Consider the following 21,407-nt stretch of genomic DNA (forward strand, 5'->3'; position numbering starts at 1 on the left):
TGCCATCATCACGGCCACTGACCGCTCACTGAAGTCCACTTCAGCTTGACATGACTGCTCTCCTTCACCAACTTCCTTAAAAAGGGCCTCCGGAAAAACTTTTGTTCCGTTCATTAGTCCGACAAATGTGTACAGATGCTCCAGGAAGAGGGACTAACACAAGCTTCCCCTGCAAACATCCTTGCTGACATGGAGTCAATCTGCTGTTTTGTAAACAAACAGAGCTCATGCGAGAAAGGCTGTGATTATCCAATGTAAACTTGGACAATTAAGTGTTTAATGGGGACATTACCAATGAGCCGATAAGCGGTTTTCCTTCCCAGTTGCAAAACGATATGCAAACCAGGAGAGTGAGAATGCGAAAAAGAAACAGACGTAAATAAGTAATGGGAAACCGAGAAGTGCCAGTGGGATGGTGGGAAATGCTGCATGTCTTGTGTCAACATGTTTACGATATTGTCCTGATGGATAATGTAAACATCGCATCACAATAATCAGTTTTAAGACTTTGATGGCCATGTTGACTACGTTCACGTTAAAGACTTTGGGCGCTGCTGTGTCAACATCAGCAAAATGAAACATCAATTTACTTGATATGGTAGGGCATGAGGAAATGATTTCTGTCCTGATGGGAGGACGGCCAAAGGTTAATGACGACATGAGACAATGCCGGAGTGTGGGGAACATGGGGGATGGCTCCAGGGGCACAAAGACTGACATACATATGCCTCAACCCCCGCCATCCAAACTTTTTTTTTTGTGCTACCAAACAGGCCCGTTTTCTTCTCACTCCCGTGAATTATACAAACGGCAAAGGCATCCCTTTCTTCCCCAGCTGGAGAGGATAGTAAAAAGGATGAAGCAAAGATGCAAGCGAGAGAAACGCCCCCTCTCCACAACTCCTTGCCTCCAAATGAGCTCTAATGTTGGCGGCGTGGGCTTGCATTTTGCTCCATGGCCATGAGAAAAGACGGTGATGGCCACTGGGTTGGTGAAGGGGAGTGAGGGGGAGGGCAGGGGTAGTCAAGGCACAATGACATATGCGAGGAAAGAATGCTGGCCTTGTTGTTAGACAGCTTGACATTGATTAATGAGACAGAGAGAGGAGAAAATAAGAGAGAGGGGTGGCACTGGTTGGCTATGCTAGACAAGTTGGGGGTGTGCTCGACTCTTTCCGGAAGAGCCTGAGGCTGATGATCAGGAAGATGCTTGCTGTGGTGTTCTCCTGGACATCCAAAGTGTTTGTCTGGTGCTGCTCTAATGATTCGGCCTCAAGGATTGTCTGCATAAGCAGCCACTATTAAACACAGGCCACATCAATCCTCATCCATCAAAGTGCCCTTAAAAGGCTGCCATCGCCGCCATCATCACCATCACCATCACCATGAGGAGATGCTTTGTTGGCACATTTTCACACACACACTTGAGAAGCTCAGCTGCTTCGTGACCATCTCAAGCGGCAGGACTCAGCAGTGTACTAAATGTGTTTAAAATAGTTTGTCACTATGTCCTGTATGACACGCATTGGTTGGCTGTGAATACTTGCTATGAATAGGAGATGAGTGGATGAGACCACATCAAAACTTATTATATTGGGATATTGGGAGTGGAGAGCAAAAGGACAGAATTTACAGTTTTCGAACTAGGTTGGTGGCAAGTAGAACTCATTTTAGCACTTGCATCGTGTCATGGTAATCCTCAAACACATTGTGATCATTATTACTTAGCTGGTGTAACATCGTAAAGGAGGACAGTTCTGTGTGCAAAATAGTTTTGTCAAACTTTTTTGGGTTTGTTTTGTTTTGTTGTTTACTGAAAACGACCCACAGTACACGGCAAGAGGTCTGCTGTGCCAGTTTGAATAATGGCCCATCCATTTTCAATGGGAAAAACTTTTGGGAAATCGTATCACAACTGAAGAATAAGGCTTTGAGATTTGTTCTCTTCAAATAATCTATGACCGCTTGCACGCTTAAGTCAATCTCCCTCAATCAGTGTCTTGTTGGTTCCTTGCATTTTGCAGCGTCTACGCTCTTGACCTTTTTCCTTCTCGAGGACCTGCTCCCGACAGCCTCTGTCTCCAGCCAAGAGGGATTTCAAAGCCTCTCCTGGATGTCCACGGAGTTTTTGTCTCGACTCTCATCTATAGGTAAGCCCAGTGGGCTGCCCCTTTCCCACTGGCAGCCTCCTCAAAACTCAAAGCACAATAGCCAGATTTCCTCCCAATTTGCTGGTAAAGAATAGGAGGCTCAGAACTCTTTTCAATACGTCTGAATAGTGGGTCTAAATTCACACTCAATCTTTTGTGTTTGCCGGGCCTCACCCCTTCTTCGAGGATCCTTACTTTGGGGAACACTAGGACGATCTGAGGGCTAGCATGTCAGCTAGTGATGTATTATTTTTTTATCTGCACCTTTGTAGACGGCATTACTGCTACATCCATATCCACTTTATGGTAGTCAGGCACAGGTGAGAAGAGGAGTCACTAAGCCAATATCCAGACAATTGTATGCCTTCCAGCATCAAACTGCATTTTTAAATAAATGCATGCAATGTACCCCCCTGTGTCTTGAGTTACATTCAAATGTGATGTTCGGGAGTAGCTGCATTTCACTATTAGTCCAACTTGGGTGATTACATTTAGCAAATTTTGTTAATCTAAAACAATTTCCTTCAAACTTTTAAATGAGTTAAAACGGTCTTATTGTTACAGAAATACTCCAAAAAGGCAAACCATTAAGCTGTAATGCTCATTACACAATGAAAGCCAGCAGTGGCTGTAAGTGTGCCAATTGGCGTTTGAATTATTGTCGCTAAAAGGTAGCCGACAAACCATTAACGCTCATTTTCAGTCAACACACCATTCCATCGGCATAAAAGTGGAGAATCAGTAATGATTGGTTCAACCTTGCAACCTGAAAAGTGACCGGATCACTCGCAAGATACATATTTATGGTGAGCGTGTGTGTACTTTTTAACATTTTTCACCCCACTCTGTTGACCATTCGTCCTACTTAACCTTGCTGCTCTCCCCTCCGTTGCAATTATGCAAACACACACCTCCCATCTGCATATTTGTAGTGTTGCTTAAGGTCAATTCTAATCAACCACCCTTTGCTTGTACTCACTGCAAGCACACAAACTCGTCTCCGAGTTCCTTTAAAGACGCCTGCCTACCTTGCAGGTCCAAGGACTGCCATTAAAGCAATCAGGAGCTTTCTTAGCTAGGTCAAGAGCAAGATGCCCACATGGGGATTGTGATTTGAATAATGCAAAAGGAGCGGTGAAGAAAGCAGGAGGAAACAGAGAGAAAGATGGGGGAGAACACAACCTTCACTGGTAAAGGTAAACCATTACAAACAAGATAGAAGAGAAAAAGACACAAAGAGAGGAATGTTAAGGATTAGTTCTGAGTCATTACGCTTGACCTTGCCTCATTGATAATACAGTAAAAAAAAACTCACTGAGGAATTAACTGCAGGGACCACACAAGCTTTGTGCCATGCTACCTTTGTATTCGTCAGTGTGCGTGTGCATGTGCGTGTGCGTGTGCGTGTGCTCACCTTTCCTACTGCTCCATTGAGTGTCATCGTGGATCAGGATACAGTGGGACAGTGTGAGGGTCTTGTGTGTGAGACAGGGATGAGTAAACTTAGGCTACATTCACTCAGAATTGTATGATGATTTAGGATCTTTTTGTAGCCCTACAAAAATGCGATTTGTGAATGTGAACACAAAGTGCATGCATAAAAGCACAGCATCACACGCTTTTCCAATACCAACAGTGTCTTAAAACAAACTTAAGCAGTGAATGTCTCTATGTGTCACAACCCAACAGCCTTCGATAACAATGACAATGGATGTGGCCAAAAAAACATCTACCTTTTGGTGACCTTGGTGCGTCCTCTGTCCAAAACTGAGGTGAATATAATCATGGCCTTGCTGCTCCCAGGTTAAGGACTCACCGCTGAGTCTTCTGGCACTAATACGGGGTCACTTTAGCTCTGGCGAGATCATGCATTACAGTGGAAAGAACCACCCCCCCCACCAACAAAGCTGTGAGTGGGCCTACCTGTGATAGCTAAAATTAGCCTTTTAATGATAGCTGCGCCACCGAGGAAAGGGTGCACAGACAAAGAAATATTGATTGCATAGTAATTTGGTGTGAGGGTCACAAGTGAGACACAGTATCATATCACTTGTGTCACTTTTGTCACTTCAGAAATAGCAGGGAACCAAGCACTGAGTGGACACCATTGGAAGTCTCATACCTAGCATACTTGTTTTCACATTAACACATGGTGCAGCCCGCTGTTCGTGTCAAACTACTTTTAAATTTTAATCGCATCTTCTCCACCCTGGCCTTTTGAAGTTGTGCTCCTCCAGTTTTGTATTTGACCAAAATGGATCGCTCAAGTTCCCACCCAACTTTGGAATACACGAGCTGAAGTAGTAATGACCACTTAGAGATATTTTTGCTCCTGAGCTCCCCTTATTGTTTCAGTTTCAGTTTCATTGATATTTAGGCTTCAGCAGCAGATATGCTTTATTTGATAGGGTGACCACCAAATCAGGCTGAACACCAATTTACAAGTTAAATTTACATTAAAATTTACACCAATTTTATTGTTACAAGTCTTACCATTAACATGGTCGCATTAGCATATTTGTACAATTGATGCATACACGATGAGGCCATTAATATTGAAGATAATGTAATGTCAACTATAAGACAATAAAAGATACAACTCAATGGCTTGAGGGCTGAAAAGAAACATACCATGCCACTGGCAGGTTTACTGATCTATTGATGAAGTTGTCGATTTATCTATATCAGGTAAACATAAATAAACGGCTTACGGCACACTGGAGCACACTGGAGTGCAAGGGCAAGTTCAAGTACACCGCAAATAGTTTGGTGCCTCCTTGGACTCTGAGGCCATATGGCTGGTAAGCACCATGATTAATGGGAAATCTGGGCTGATATTAGGGCTATTTGACTGTGTTAATCACCTCATGCATGTGGAGTCATATCCTTTGCACTTCTGGTGTTGACAGCACAAGTTACAGAGACTGACTTTACACTATAGAGACAATGGCGACCCCTAACCAAAATGAATGTATGATATCCTTGGCACATACACAGTGCCTTCCCCAATGAAAGAAACACAAAGTGGTTAGAAAAGATATCCACCTTGTCAAAGACGTATCTGAGAGCCGAAGGGAACAGGAAGAGTTGTGTGAGGGTAGTCCAGAACCAGAGATGAGAAAAGAGTAAGTGAGCCATGTGGAGGAAGCCAGAGAGCGAGAGGTGATCGTAAGATGACACTCTGCTACCTTCCCTGACCCGGCTGTCAGGCCACTCTGTTACGCGAACAAGATGGGAGGTATTAAGTGGCCCACTGTCCTGCCAGGTTGAGTTGCTGATCTACTAGCCTCAGTGGAAAGGCAAACCCCATCTTCACTTCTGAAGGGGGGAGTTTGTTTTGATTTCAGTCTTGTCTTTCTCACCGACAAACCTGAGAGGCTCAATTAATCGGAGGATAGAGTGAAGGGAAATAGGGCGCCTTGCCACTTGAACATTAGAGCTTTAAGCCCGCAACGGTTGGGCAATTCTCTCCCCATGACTTGGCGGTAAGGTAATGCCGATATGCACAGTAATATACATTTTGGTCAGAATGAATGATCACAAACAGATCACTTTATTTGGTGTCAGGATATTTATAGAAATATTACCACATGGATCAAAAGCCGCCATGTTGAGCGAAACCAAGAGGAACAATTTGCTCATTCTCAACCAAGACCTGGAGGCTTTGGATGAAGGGGGGGGTAAGAGACACCCAATATCCAAAATCCCTCTCTCAGGGCCATCATGTGAAGAATTCCCCCCCTTTCTCCTCCTCCCGTGCCCTCCCTCTTTTCCTCTTCTCGTCTTTTCTTTTTTAATCAAGCCGTCTGGGGTTGTCAGGTCTTTTGAGATGAGGACTCCCAGCCATGTGAAAAGTTAATCCCTTGTGGGCCTTCTTCTCCGTAGCGCTCATCTCCCTGGGAACACTGGTGGTGGCTTGCAGGCAGGTGGCGGTGGGCTGATGGGGGATGAGAGGGAGGGACGTATGAAGGGATGGAGGGTGGGATGTACACAAGGCCACCCTGATGAAGGGACAGAGTGGTCCGTCTACAATTCCTCTCCCTTAACTTGGAGTCCCACATTTAAACTTGGACCCCCGTCCTACTGCTCTGGCCTCTCCTCCAGCATCCTGCCACACTCCTCCAGCTCTGCCCCAATCCCCAACTACAAGGCCTTTTGATGAGGTCCCCTGCCTGGCTGACAGAAGGCCGGGATAAAGCGCAGAGAGGATTTGCTGCATGGAGTGCTTGTCGAGTGGCTTCTAAAGGATGACAGTCGCTCCCATTGCAGAGGGTACTCCTGGTGCATTGTGCCCCAAACTTCCCTTGCCCCCGTCCCCCAAACTGTCGTCTGTGGGTCACTTAACTGTGTGTGTCCATGCAACAACCTGAAGTCACTCCTTTTAAGCATTGATGGCTATCAGATAGAAGCAAAACGTGGGGTTTGATTGGTCAGGGCGAGACACAAGACACAGTGGAGACACAAACTGTCTCTTTGTTCAAAAACTTCAAATAATTCATATTAATTCCTCTCACAAAAGCGTTCCCTGGTACTAAGAAGACAGAGCGCTACTCACTTGAATGCGTTGCTTGCTCTGCATTTTTTTCCCTCCTTGGCCTCCCACTTAGAGCCAAGTGCCATTGGAAATATAGACAGGCTCAGTCAGCCATCTTAATCCTCCTTCCCTGTCCATCTCACGCTTACTCAGTCCTGCCTGACCCCACAAACACTGTCATGCTTTCATAGATGCACACACACACTCATTCGCCTACCCCCTCCCATCTGATGTGGCCCTGAGCCTCTCTGTCGTCTTGAGAAAAGAGCTCGAGTGATAGAGCTTCTACGTTGGAGGTGTGTACGAGGAAAGATTCGGGAGTTTGTAAAGGTCAACGCGGACTTTGTTCAATCTGAGGGTTTATCTCAGCGACAGCAGGGCAGGACAATGGGGCCGCTTGCCGTGCAACAGAAACCCTAGCTGTGGTGGCGAAATTACTTGGCTGATAAGACCGAATTAGAAGCACCAGGCCCCTGGAGGCCAGGAAAGGAGTGGGAGGGGTTTGGAGATACAAAACTACAGTATTTCAAATGTAGAGTAAACAGTATCATAAATTCAGGTTGTCTAACGGCGATTTCCTGGCAAATGATGCACTTCAACATAGGAATCTTCTATGCTGCTTATCCTACCTAGGGTCACGGGGGTGTGTTGACACCCTGGACCGGACGCCAGTCAATCTCAGTAAATACGGTCCCAGGTTTGTCTGAAAGCGATAACTTGTATCAGCACACAGAATCCATGACCCTCTCTTGCATTCATTAGCATTCAATCATTTTTATTCAGAAATGTGGATCCTGGGGAAGAACCAAACTTAAAAAGGACTGCCAAAATCTGTAAAAACTCTAGATTAGTTATGTTTTTTTAAGCTACATCCTATAAGAAATTCCCATGAGAACAGGCTGATCCAGAACAGAATGTGTTGGGGTGAAGCGATCCAATAAAAACGTGTGATAATCCCTCGGTAGATGTTGATTTGCTGTGCTTCTCAATTTGTATGAGCATGTTTGAACAGTGATCAGGGATTGAATAGAAGCAAACAGGAAACAAAAAGATTGAAGGTGACTCATGTTTTGTCCAAAAAAGAGAGGAAGATGTAGGAGGTGCAAGTTCTGCTTGAGTAGTTTGGCAAAGCTCATCTCAAGTACAAGTTTAAGCTGAGATAGTGTGCTTGTGTTTTCCCATGGAAGAATGGATGTCTCTGTTTTCCAATTTGGAAATTTGTTGATAAAGTTATATCAAAATAACAAAATTATTGTCACGAGCCACAATCAACAAGGACATGTTTTTCTTTTGTTGTTTGGGAAAGCTTTTCTTATTATGTGGTCACATGGTTTAGAACTAAGAGTCTCAGGGAAGTATTTATCCTGCACCTCATTGGTACTGGGTGGCACACTGCATACCAGCTTAACCAACGCCACATCCCACCCTCTCTGCAGAGTGACACAGATCATATGATGTGTGGTGGATTGAATGGCTTGTCTTTCATTTAATTACTAAAGTTTGGGGCTTTTTATTGCCTTTTGGTGTAGCTCTTTTTAATTTACCATAAATTCAGTCTTTTGGGAAGAGCTCCTTCGAGCCACTTGAGATAGCTCGGTGATCGAATCAGGATGCCTCCTAATAGACACGTCCCTGGTGATGTTCTGGACATGCTCAGCCCAGGGGAGGTAGACCAAGGACACGCTAGAAGGATAATATCTCGCAGTTGGCCTTGGAAAGCCTGGGGGTCTTCCTGTGGCTTTTACTACAAAGCAGGATTTCTCCCTGGATATGCTACGCTACGAAGGTGGTTCACCTTTTAGCATCACTGCGGTAACTTACGTACTGGAACCTGCAGGTTAGGTTTCACTATACAAGAGCTAAAACCAGTCCAGCCCAATGGGTGAATAGTGGGTGATAAAGATCCTGATAGTGGTGGACTTGCTCATCCAGAGGAATTACCTATTTTATGGGGTGGCTTGGCACTCATAAATAAATATGATCGGTATGAGCCGATTCTCGTCCCAGATGATCGGTAGGAAATCTGCAGCATAAAACCCAATCCAATCCAATCCACTTTATTTATATAGGACATTTTATAAACAGAGTTTCCAAAGTGCTGCACAGACTAGTAAAATAAAAAGGAAAAATAAAAGGTACAAATTGAATTTAATCCAAAACTAAAAGATCAAATAAGAAACAAAATAGTGAAATAGATATTAAAATATTAAAAACAAGAATCAAAGCAATAAAAGTATAAAAAATAAAACCAATTAAAATAAAAAGAAAGAACTAAAAGACACAGGACCATACAACTCACTCCGAGTTAAAAGCCAGAGAATAAAAGTGGCTTTTAAGACGAGACTTAAAGCTTTCGATGTTGGGGGCCTTTTTTACTTGGGAAGGGAGAGAGTTCCATAACTTGAGGCCAACCACAGAAAAGGCTCGGTCTCCCCTGGTCTTAAGTCTCGTCTTGGGCACCACAAGTTGGAGCTGGCCCTCGGACCTCAGTGACCGCGCTGGAGAGTAAATTTGAATGAGGTCCGAGATGTATTTGGGGGCCAGCCCATTCAACGCCTTAAAAACAAACAATAAAATCTTAAAATCAATCCTAAAGCGACCTGGCAACCAATGCAGGGAGGCCAGAATTGGATTGATGCGTTCCCCCTTTTTGTTTCCTGTTAAAAGTCGTGCCGCAGAGTTCTGGACTAACTGTAAGTGGGAGAGAGACTTTTGGCTAATTCCAGAGTAAAGTGCATTACAGTAGTCCAGACGTGATGAAATAAAAACCCCATCAGCACATCAGTATAACTGGTGTCATTAATGATGTGGCAAATGTACACATTCACGGGCCAATAATTACCATCCACCCCTAGTTCATCCCATATGCACAAGCGGAAGGCAAGTATCTCGGAAAGTACTGGACTAAATTCGGAATCTTTCTCCTTGAAGGAGGTCTGTGCTCCATGTAGGAATATTGTAAACATGATCAACATGGCTTTCACATTCAACTCGAATGGGACCAACCAGATTCCTTCCAAAGGCCAGTGATCAAGTGACGCGGTGATAACAATGCACAATCGTGCAAAGGCAACATCATCCATTTGTTTAATCTGTTAAATTGGAATCCTGACACAAACCAAATTAAGCTATTACAGCAAACTTCCAGTGAGAGCTGGATTTAGTGGAGGAAATCTGACAGATTTAGGATTATGTGCAGTGTGGCTGAATGTCTAAAATGATTAATAGACAGAGGTGAACAGAGCGGGCCTTTCTGCACAAAAGATATGCATTTCCACTGTGGTGCTGAAAATACGCTAAAAATGGCATCGTGTCACAATGAAACAAACAACAGCTTTTATAATAGAACTGTTAATCTCAACATTCTTGCATTTGTGAAATGTTTCAATACAGTGTGCATGTAAACATGTTTAGACCATTTCAAATACAGAAACCTTGTAAATAACAGGAAGATACTTCTCTTTTTCATGTCGTCATGTGTGCACTCAAGACTTCCTGCTACAGTACCTGAACTAAAAACTTCATAATATATATATTAAAGTCAGATGTTCAAGTTGATGTGACATATTGATAAAAAATCTATAAGGAGAGAATTGTAAACACAGTACTGCATTGGGCTCTCGTGTATCCGATTAAGGAGAATGCTAATCACAACAGCCATGGGACCCCGATTACTAGTTCACCACCTCGTTTCAAGTCACAGAAATGTTAAGCTGCAAAATGAACTGCGGAGAAGTAATCGGGAATGGGAAGAAAGAGTTCCATTGCTTTAGAGAGCTACAGCCTGGTCGCAGGCAAATATAGCATTAGCTAGAACATGCTTTTATTTTGGATTGTTCGGTTTTGACAAGGTTAAAATCCCTTTTGTGTTGGATCAATTGGTTGTAGTCTGGGGTGAGCGACCTCTCGATCCTAATGTAAAAATAAATAAAGTAAAATAAACCATTTATGAGGGAGGAAAGGAATCAGTTGAATAAATAAATGTAATCACCAACATAAACAGCGTTTGATAAATGTGGTCATCTCATCGTCTGCTAAAGACTGGTGTCATTGTCTGCTCCTGCCCCGAGGCCCTACAACTGATGGGACTATTCATCAAGGCGGTGATGAACGATGGTGGTCCATCTAGCTACTTAAGATTGAGAGCGCGGGGGTGGAGGCGTGGGACAACAGCTACCTGGGCTTTGCCACAAGGGAGCGATGGGCAAGATGTGCCCGTTTTAAATGGATGTCAAAGTAAAAGTGCAAAGAGGAACCTGGTGCAATAAAGGACAGCATTGTGGAAGACATGCGAGAAGCCAACTGTGTGCGGGAGGGGGGCTACTCATGCAAACTAGATGGTTGGCTGGAGTGGTTGGTTTCTGAAATCAATAACCAGGTAATAAAAGCCCAAATCCCAGGGACAATATTTGTCAAGTTCTACTCTCGTCAAAGATGGATGACTTTGCGCTGCGTATTTCCTTGGAAGCCCCGCAGATTCATTTATAAACTAATTAACAGATGCTGGTAATGAACAAATGATAAGGCATCAGGCTTTTAATCAAACCTGACAATTAATTTGCTGCCCCCGCTTCCTCATTATCAACTACCATGTTCATTGAGAATAATTGACAAACATTCTCACTGTGGCACACAAGAGTAAAAAAAAAAAAAAAGACTAATGCTGCCGCGGTGATTCAAGGGGCAACAGTGACCATATGTTTAATATTAGATGGAATCTGCTCCACTAGAGTGCTCCGAAAGCTGAGAAAATTGGATTAAATTGGCTAATGGCATGTTTAAAACCTACATAAAATGAATGCGAGTGGAAGATATTACAGCACACAGGCTGAGGCGACTTTTGGGCTTATTCTCCTTCTGGTGTTTTTGTGTAAATTTGGGGTTTGTTTCAAAGGTGAATAATAGTCATTGAAACCTTACACTGTTTGATATCTTAGATATCCTCTCTTAATTCATTTTGGCATTATACGCGTGCAACCCGCCTTGAAGAATATGCAGATAGATGGTATTTAAGTTGACACGTTTTTACATTTTGTCACACCCCGAATGTATATTTATTAGATCTTTATGTCCTTATGGTTCGCTGATAATGTTTTCTTTAGGAAGCATAAAGACATCTTAATTTATAACCTTATAATATACAAATATCCACTGCTACCTCTAACCAAAATAGAAAAGAACAAAGTGGCCTGTTTTTTTTTCCCTTTAAGTGACGTTAAAGAAGAAGTGCTCTCATCTAAAAGCCATGTTCATCAGAATACGGCTCTGATTTGATTACTAAAAGACATGATAATGACCCCATTTATGTGAAGAGCTTCATTCTGGGTTCAAAATGGTGAGCACAGTAAGAGGGCTAAGTCAACTAGAGCTAACGTTAGGACTGAGCACGGAAAGATTTGATGAACAAAACATCCTAGCCACTCAGTGTGAACATACTACATGGAGACACATTGACTAATGAATCGATCAAATCATTCTGCTCAATTGGGCCCGCAGCAAAATTAGATTTTAGGGCCCTCAAACGAAAAAATAATTAATTACTTTCCTTTTTTAAGTTAATTACTCTTGGGGGCCCCCTAGTGGTCATTTGTTGATGCCTGGGCTCTGCATCATAACTTGGTCAAAAGTTATGACCAACTCTTCCACAGTTTGCAGAACATCTTCTTCATGGTTGATTTTGACAGTTTGAAACACCCACTACTGACTCCTAGTGGACCTACGGGCAACAGCAGGCGTAAGCTGTCAAGTAGCAGATAGAGTTGGTTGAACTGTGAGAGCCAGATGATGTAAAACGTAAAATTCAACAGTATGTGTACAGCTTTAGTCATCCCTGAATTGTGGACAATTGGACAAATGTGGGAAACATTTGGGGAAGTTCCTTTACACTTCCAGGCTCTACTGCGCTCCGGCAGTGCAAAAAAACTGTTCAAAAGACATGCTTGGATGAGCTTGGAGCAGAAGAAATAGACTCATGAGATAAGCTAGAGCAGAGAATGTCAGGCTGGATGAAGAGACAAATATTGCCACAGATTCACGCCATATTTTCTTCCATTATCACTACTGAATGTCCCAATTTGTCCCCTGCAGTGTACCTCCACAGCCAGTCCTAGGAGTGCTTGCTCAGCTTGGTCTCAAGTCACCGAGTGCCAAATAATCAAGATAAAGAACACGTTCCTGCACAGAACAAACAAATGAGACACGTTGCAAACCGCCCTGCAGGGATATCTTGAAGCGTAAGAACTTGGTCATCAAGCCTCCTCGGGCTAAACACAAAAGCCAAGCAAACAGTGGCAGAGGCGAGAGGTGGGTCAGGACAGATAAGTGTCAGGGTGTGCCAGGACTTCTTCGCCTAACGTTCACACACATGAACATTAGCTAGGCTCAGCGTTGAGGCGGCAAACAAAAACAAAGAGCAAGAGGTGAGGAAGAGGTGAGAGAAGTGAGCTGCCAGGAGAAAAGATTTATGATCAGAGGCTGGGTGAGGCAAACGCATTGATGCCATTGCCTGATGGACATATGTCACGTAGCGACTTGGCTACATGAGAAGGCCCGCCAGACATCTTGGCCTATCGCTATGTCAATAGTCGGGTAAACAGAAGAGCTCGGATCTTTTTTTCTCCCTCTTTCCACACATCACAGGACGAACGGCACTGATATGGAAAATCACCCCACAAAAGGTCAACAGAAGAAGAATGCCGGACCGGGAGAAAGAAGTTTGCCCGGCAACAAAGTCATTCTGAGGTCTGTAAAGACAAATATGCCTGGGAGGAGGCCATGGATGCTATAAGGGACATTTTGTGTGTGAATACTAGACTGAATGTGACTGGTCACTTCATTAGAAACATCTACTTTAACTAATGAGAGCCAATACAGGCGCTGTATCGAATGTTTGAGCCATTGTAGTATTTATTATTTACCCCCCTCGCCAAGTCTCAACAATTATTGATATTTTAACTTTTTGTGTTTAGCATGTTCGTTTAACATTTTCGAGTGAATAAAGTGATTACTGGTTTATTAAAGATACCTTTGCTCAAAACACGCCGGTCTATCGGACAATCCCGAGAACCAGAAAGCAGTATGCAGGGTCTGGGGCCTTTTCTATTGGGGCTCCAACACTGTGGAATGCCGTCCTGCTTCCTCAGTAGAAATGTCCAAACTCCAGACTTATTTTTACACTTTAGCATTTAGTCCATAGTAATCCTATCCTGTTTGACTGCCAGAGTATAAGTATGATGGGTATGGTGGGGTATGGTGGGCTATGGTACCTCCATTGCTCTTCTCAAGGTTAGAAATAAGGACATTATCACTTTTTTACATTTTTGCCAAACATACCCTGTGTGTTGCCTTTTCCTGCCAAGGAGACTTGGATTATTGAGTGAATAGCTGCAGCCATTGTATCATGACATGTCTGCATCAATAGGGGAAGTCAAGCCATCTAGTAGCCAGATAATAGCAGCAGTCGCTCTCACAGAAGATCTGCACACTGGACCTTTTGGAGGGCTTTGTCTCACTCTGCCCGCTCAGGTCTTTCTATCCTGAGGGTTTAGCAACCCATACATACACAGTCACACACACATACTGTACACTTGGGGCCCGGGTGTTCTATCATGTTGTGCTAAAGGGGAAGCATAATGGTTTTTAAATGGATGACTCGGTGCCGGCCCAAAGAGGGAGCGTGAGACAGAAGAGAATGGCTACATGGCCTGCAGCAAAGTAGCTCTTAGATTGAGCTGTCCGTCTCGCTGAAATGAGTCTGAATTAACACCTCTTTTAGACCCCTGATGCACGAGGACAGACAATAGCGAGCGTCCTCTCAGCAAGCGTCCTCGGTACCAACGTTTCTTTCCACCACTCCTCTCCCATCGAGACAACCTGTCAATCTCATTTTCATTGAGGGCCACATTGCAGTTATAGCTGCGATATCATTACATAATTTGCCATGCATTTGATGATTATATTTGTGCTAATAAATTCAGAAGGTCAAGGTGATGAGCTGATATTCATAACATTTCAAATGACTTGATGCATGCCTTGTTCAAGTCGGTGAAAATGATCGTAAATATGAACATAATATCGCAATGAAAAAAGCTAATTAAGTCTGTTAAATTATGACAAATCAGCGCAAATTATTTCCATTAGAGTCACTGTATGCTGGAGCCTATTCCAGCAGACTTTGTGAGGCACAGTTCACCCTAGACTGGTGGCCAGGGCACACATACACAAACAACCAATCACATTCATCCCTATGGACAATTTGGAGTCATTTGGGCAGATGAAGTGTTTTAGGTAAGTACTATACTGAATCATTCAATGCATGACTGCTGTCTGCATTGGCATCAACATTACCAATTGGTGATACAATCATTGAATCAATAGGTGATACAATAATTTGGATTGTATATGATCAGCCCTGATGATGGTTATGCATTATTTCTCTTGCCCATATTTCCAAAGTGAGAATTGTCTTGTCTTACTTCACATAGGTTGTCTATTTGTCTAAGAGCAAAGGCAGTAGATGAGTAGATGGTGAAAGGGGGTTCACGGGTCTCCTCTGGGAGTCTGTCGATGATTATCAACAGGCTGACTGTTATGACTATCTGTGATAAGAGTCTGGGAGGAGGATAGCCCCTGAAGGCATCCAGCCCCAAAGCAGACAGGATATGTGAAGCAATAATAGAGCTGGAACCACAGCCATCCAACGAACACCGAGGAGGCGAGACAGATCAATCCCTCATATGCGGTTGGGGAGAGAACACCACATGTTTTACCTTGAATGGAAACAGAAGGGACCTCGGGGAAGCACCCTCATCTAAAAGTGATTACTTTGAAAATGATTATCAATTAATAACACCAAACATAATGTGAAATATCTTTATGAACGTTGCATGCGAGGTGATTTCTCATGTGGGTGTATTATGTTAGAAATAGTTGCTCTTTCAGTTGGCCAATGAATATTCAACAGTAAAGTGGTCAGGGAGAAAAAAATAAAAATAGTTAGCGTCATTTTTGCAGTGGTGCCCTTTGCACCTGGAATGGCAAAGCATAATATGAATATTAAGCAAGGAAAGTTTGCAGCCAAGCACACGGCCGCTCAGCGTGTATGCACCGCTGTGCTTCAATCACCGACACAGTCCTGGTCCTGATAATGGAATAAACGTTTTTACTTTTCATTGGCTTTTTTGTGACATTACTTATTACATGTTTGTTACATGCAAGTAAACTGACTCACACAACACCACCATCTCTGCTCTCCTTGGGATGGCCGTGTCTTCCAGCACAAGACGTCTGCTCCAGTCCTCAGGTTAAAAATGCTGACGGCAAACGAGAATCTTGTTGCAAAATCGAGATCTACGTATCCACTCTTCCGTCTGTGAAGAACGCTGAGACTAGCGATTAGCAAGGTTGTGTTAGTTAGCTAGTATCAATGCGAAATTATTCATCCTTAAAGAAAGTGTGGGCGGCACGGCGGTCGAGTGGTTAGCGCGCAGACCTCACAGCTAGGAGACCAGGGTTCAATTCCACCCTCGGCCATCTCTGTGTGGAGTTTGCATGTTCTCCCCGTGCATGCGTGGGTTATCTCTGGGTACTCCGGTTTCCTCCCACATTCCAAAAACATGCTAGGCTAATTGGCGACTCCAAATTGTCCATAGGTATGAATGTGAGTGTGAATGGTTGTTTGTCTATATGTGCCCTGTGATTGGCTGGCGACCAGTCCAGGGTGTACCCCGTCTCTCTCCCGAAGACAGCTAGGATAGGCTCCAGCACCCTCCGCAACCCTCGTGAGGAAAAAGCGGTAGAAAATGAATGAATGAATAAAGAAAGTGTTTTGTGTTAATATTTGTCAACAGATGAACAGATGAACTGGATTTGCATCCGGTGTTCCATTATAGTTTGTTGTGGGATTCATCTGACCTTCTGGGCTGGTTAAGGATGCTAACCCAAGTTTCCTTGTAGGCCCCACACACAGAGACAGACAAATACTGTAGATTGATACGCATGGGTGGAGGTCTGTGCTTTCTTTAGCAGTGCCAATACTTAGCTACAGTGTAACGATCATGTCAGGAATCCTACATAAAATCAGCAAAATGAGAAACAGGGTCAAAAAATGTATTGTCTGATTGGCCATATGAGGGAGAAAAGGGCGGACAGAGTCTATCCGACTTTTTTTTTTTAACAAGCTTACTGAGGCAACTTCAATATCTACTAATGTCATGTCAAAATGAAAATTAATAGCACAATATGCCGCCATCACGTTCGGTCACGCTTCTTCCATTTCCATATCAGGTGGCGTGACCAAATGAGCGCGCCTACACAGGCCGACGCCTAGAAAAGCTGATACCTCTGCTAATCAGTGAGATTTTTCCATCTGACAATGCTGTGCAGCTAAATATGGAGACGAGTGTGTTTAGCATGTGTGTGTGCGCACAGTTGCAAAGATGAGGTCCAATCACGAGACAGGGATGCAAATAGAGCTGGCTCGGCTCTGATGATGAGATAGATGCCTGTGAATGAACAGTGATTGCTGGAAATGTGAATGTGTGAATACAAAGCGTCTCATTCATCACTCTGCCTCTTCAGTGGAATACACTGCCCTCTTTTGTGTGGCGAGGCAACATCCTTCATTCAATATCAGATGCACTTACTGTATGAGGACCATAACACAGATGAGGTCAAAGGTGAGGGACAGTTATTCGAAAGATGGAGAAGCTAAAGAATAGAAGCTAAAGAAGCTAAGCTTTTTCCTACCTCCCATCCAAAGGAGCTGCCTTTGCCCGTGGTGTGCAGACCAAACCTCTTGCCAGCGCCGATTCGGGCCTTGGCCCAAACGCCCAAGCCCGCACCCGGAACAGAAGACTCCCGCAGTTCCAGATCGCTGGGAATCGGAATGTCGTCTGGAATGTAGACGGGTGCTTCATAGGGCGAGCCTTCCTTGGGTGTGGTGAAGTCCTGGTCATTGCTACTGCTGTTGTTGTTGTGGAGGTGATGGTGGCTGCTGCTGTAGATGTGGGGGTGCAGCAGGTGGTTGTGGTTATTCGGGTGGGAGGGAGTCGGTGAGGGCAGAGGGGACATGTTGAGGATGCCGTCTTCTGCGTCATCTTCTGGACTGTCAGTGCAAATGCCGCCAGCCGCCAAGCCCGGGAGGTCGGCCTCTGTGTCGTACATGCTGTCCACCGGCTCACTGTCATCTGAGAATACATACAAAGGTGAAATGCAGAGGTTGTAGTTTGTTTTTAATGCACTGAATGAGCCAATCAAACACTTCACTGCAAATATAGGAGCTCATTTGCAGGACACATCATCCCTTTTTGTTCTTTGAAAACATTTGGCCTCCTATATATATCCACCGACAGATGTGGCCTGTGAACGTTGCTAAATTAACTGACATGTAAGTTTTTAATGAGAAACATGAAACTAGGAAAGCACAGGAAGGACGCTGCTCAACGCTTGGAAAAGAAAGCCGTGCAGCCGCTCCATGCATCTCCAGGAAACCAATCACATAAAGTTTTTTATGACCGATTTTGCGTCATTCTGCCATTTTTCTAGACTGGAAAATAAGACATTTTTAAATGATCACTGTTTCATAGGAGGCTGGGTGCTGGTGCACGGCTCCAACTGTACAATCAAAAGTCTTTTGGGGCTGTTAAACACTTTCTTTTCCATGCTTCGCTATCCCGCCTTTTTCTGGCAGTCGACCCACTTAGAGCAATTTTGACAAGCAGCAAAAGCATTTGAAAATTAAATAAACTATTTGGCTTGAAGAGCCCCTGTGCACATAAAAATTACTTTGCAGAATGTACAATGTTCTTAATGCATGAAAAGAAAAAAATATTACCCTGCACAGCTTTGAATTTTTCACAGCTTTAGAAAGCAAAATTGAAATTGAATAGTAGTCTTACATCGAATTTGCACATTTGTCAATACAGTCATCGCAATATAATATAATAATATTAGCTCCAGAGCCAACCGTGATGAGTGTAAACTGAATATTTTACAGCACTGAAAACCGCTTTCCCACCTTTTAAATATGTTTTTACCATGATTAGAGTCCTCCACGCATGAACTAGTCACCTTTATACTCGTATTACTTAATGCAGTTGACATAATAAGACTAAATAGTGAATACGTTGTGGCATTTTAGCTTTGCCGCAACAGTAGCCTGTGTTTTTGTCCTCAAAGATCCTTAATTTAAAAGTAAAATGTGCTTTAGTATGCCTATTTTCAGCACCCAGCTGATCTAAATACAACAATCAACAATTACTGCCAGGTGAGCAGAAGAGGGTAAGTAAAAGCAACAGAAAACTGAACAGATCAACACAGGAAATATAACAAAATAAGAGCACGAAACCAGGAACTAAGGCTTAACAAGTGAAACAAAAACTGCCTCACAGGCAACAATGCAGATTGTGACATTGCTCCGTTTATCATATATATTATATGTATCTTCTCACTATTACATCTACGTGTATACTCAGTGGGACTTATAACAGCAACTCCAGAGAGTCAAAATCAGCATTACAAAAAAAAGAGCGGAGAAAGAGGAGGAGACCCAGAGTCTAAAAACTGCAGACTGAGCTGCTTTTAAACATGTGAATGTTAGCTCTGAGTCTCAGACCATCCAAAAAGAGATGTCAGCTTTGCCTCCCAGAGGCCCTCTAAAAAAACAGTCTCGCCAGATAGTGCCTTGGTCTCCCGGCTCCCGATGTTGTTCTTTCTCTCTCTGCTCCTCTCGCCATCTCCTTCCCTTTCACAGGCAGGTATTTAGCCTGATTACATCAGGGGTCAATCATTAATTCACACCTTGGGGGTCCCCGTGTTGGCTGTGGTCACAATGGGTTGCTTGTTCAGTGGCTGTTATTCCAGTGGAAAACGACGCCGCTTTGCCGCAGAGCTGAGCACAGGCCACATGGAGGCATCCCATGTTGTTGATAAATTCTAAATACACGGCATAAAGCCATAAGCCCTTTGCTTTGTAGCGATGCATACATCAACAAAGATTTTAGGGCAGGTACAAGCACAGATCAGACCACCGCACAAACACATCTGGAGCTCTGACTTGACTCTCAAATGAGAGACCCCATTGTGTTGTGTATCATATAATGGCTGCAAAACAATCCATTCATTACACATTATTTACCATGCAAAATATGCTTTAAAATTCTGAACAATGACCATCAAAAAAGAGATTGTATTTAGCTTTGGATCTTACAAGGTTCCACTGTATTTGCAAAGGTACGGAGAATTCTGCTAATGTTGTAGCGTTGCCATGGCAAATTAACTTGACACGGGGCTGAAAATCAGTGGTTTGATCATAGGTTTCAACAACGGGCAAATTGTTGTGGGGTTGTGTTTAATCAGAGCTTTCTAGACTTAAACGCACAGAGATAACAATCTGAAGTTATTTTCTGCTGTCTGAATGGAAGTCCACAAACACATGTGGCCTGCACAATAAGCTACACCATGAACCCAGGCTGAGCAGCACATTTCACTGTTCGCTGGAAATCGGTTCAGAAATCTCTAAACGAGACCGAATGCACTCATTGGAAGCGATTAAAAAAATAACAATGAATCTCTGTTAAATTGTAATCAAACAATTCTAATTGCAGGCACAAATACAAGCACAAAGTACTCTGTGGAGCACAGGCCTAAAACAGCAGTTTAGCAGCCAGAGCCAGCTACATGGCTTCTAATGCATGGTTGTGGCTAAGATAACAATAAAACAGCGCACACGTCCAACACACACACACAGACTGTATCTTTGTCTGCCCGTAAACTGATCTGGTTCAATTCACAAGGAAAAGCCTGCCACTGGTGAAAAGACAGTATCCAGGGAAAAGTCGAAACTATGCACAATCCTTTCACTGCCTCCAAATATGGGAAAAGGCTCAATGATATAAGGGGAAAATGTAGATGATGGTGGATATGAAAAATGGGGAATAAGTGACAGTCAGCGTGTGGCAACTAAAGCATAGCCGGGTACAATATGTAGCTAACACAAATTTGGTTAATTTTTTCAAACCATAGGAGAAAGCCACATTACAACAATGGAAGAGTCTCCTGTATTCATTTGATTTTATGTCATTAAGGACATACATTTTACTCAAAGGGGGACTGAGGGCAGCAATACAACAGGGCCAATGCAGCAAAGTGGAGACTGTGGAGTATAAGTCTGCAGCATCCAGAGATAAGGAACAGCAACAGATAAAATCTACGCAACTAATGAGCAACCAGCAGTGGTTCAGGTCACACACTCGGAGTAGTACCCAATGGAAAAGCTTCATCAGCAAGGAGAGCCATGGCCAGCTGAGGAGGTACCATCCCCAGGACAAGAGACAAAAATGGCAAAAAACCAAATGACTTGACCTCTATAAATGATCCTGGACAGAAATACAGCTGTAATACTCAAACAAATTAAGTTTATGTGTGTTTTTGTGAGTGAGAGGGGTGCCATTTATTTCAAATTAAGCACAAATGGAACAAAAAAAAAACAGAAAGTAGGGCGCTGGTTACAGGTAAGGTGTGTGTTTTTTGTGTGTTTACATGGAAGTAGTGAGAGTGCAATGGGGCACAGCCGGCTACAATAGCAGCAAGCCATTCCGAATGAAAACAGCACACAGTTTCCCCTTGTAAAAGCACCAGGGAACATTTCCAAGCAACATTCAGAGCCCCAAATGCAGGCTTCCTCACAGTAAGTGAGCTCATAAAGAGATGGAGGACGCAAATGGC

At 43.5% G+C, this 21,407-nt stretch overlaps 1 protein-coding gene across 10 annotated transcripts in view; it reads right to left on the minus strand.

Annotated features, from left to right (window-relative positions):
• The window catches only part of prdm16 (PR domain containing 16), a 199,079-nt gene that overhangs the window by 85,359 nt on the left and 92,313 nt on the right, over positions 1 to 21,407 (minus strand). For all 10 annotated transcript variants that reach the window (XM_078798283.1, XM_078798281.1, XM_078798279.1 and 7 more), the window contains one exon: positions 17,430 to 17,869. In XM_078798283.1, coding sequence (XP_078654409.1) covers positions 17,430 to 17,869 — 440 coding nt within the window. The remainder of the gene's footprint in view (positions 1 to 17,429; positions 17,870 to 21,407) is intronic.

The sequence above is a fragment of the Doryrhamphus excisus genome, linkage group LG17 (genome assembly GCF_037039965.1).
Source record: "Doryrhamphus excisus strain RoL-2023G ecotype Guam linkage group LG17, RoL_Dexc_Guam_v1.1, whole genome shotgun sequence".
Lineage (NCBI taxonomy): Eukaryota > Metazoa > Chordata > Actinopteri > Syngnathiformes > Syngnathidae > Doryrhamphus > Doryrhamphus excisus.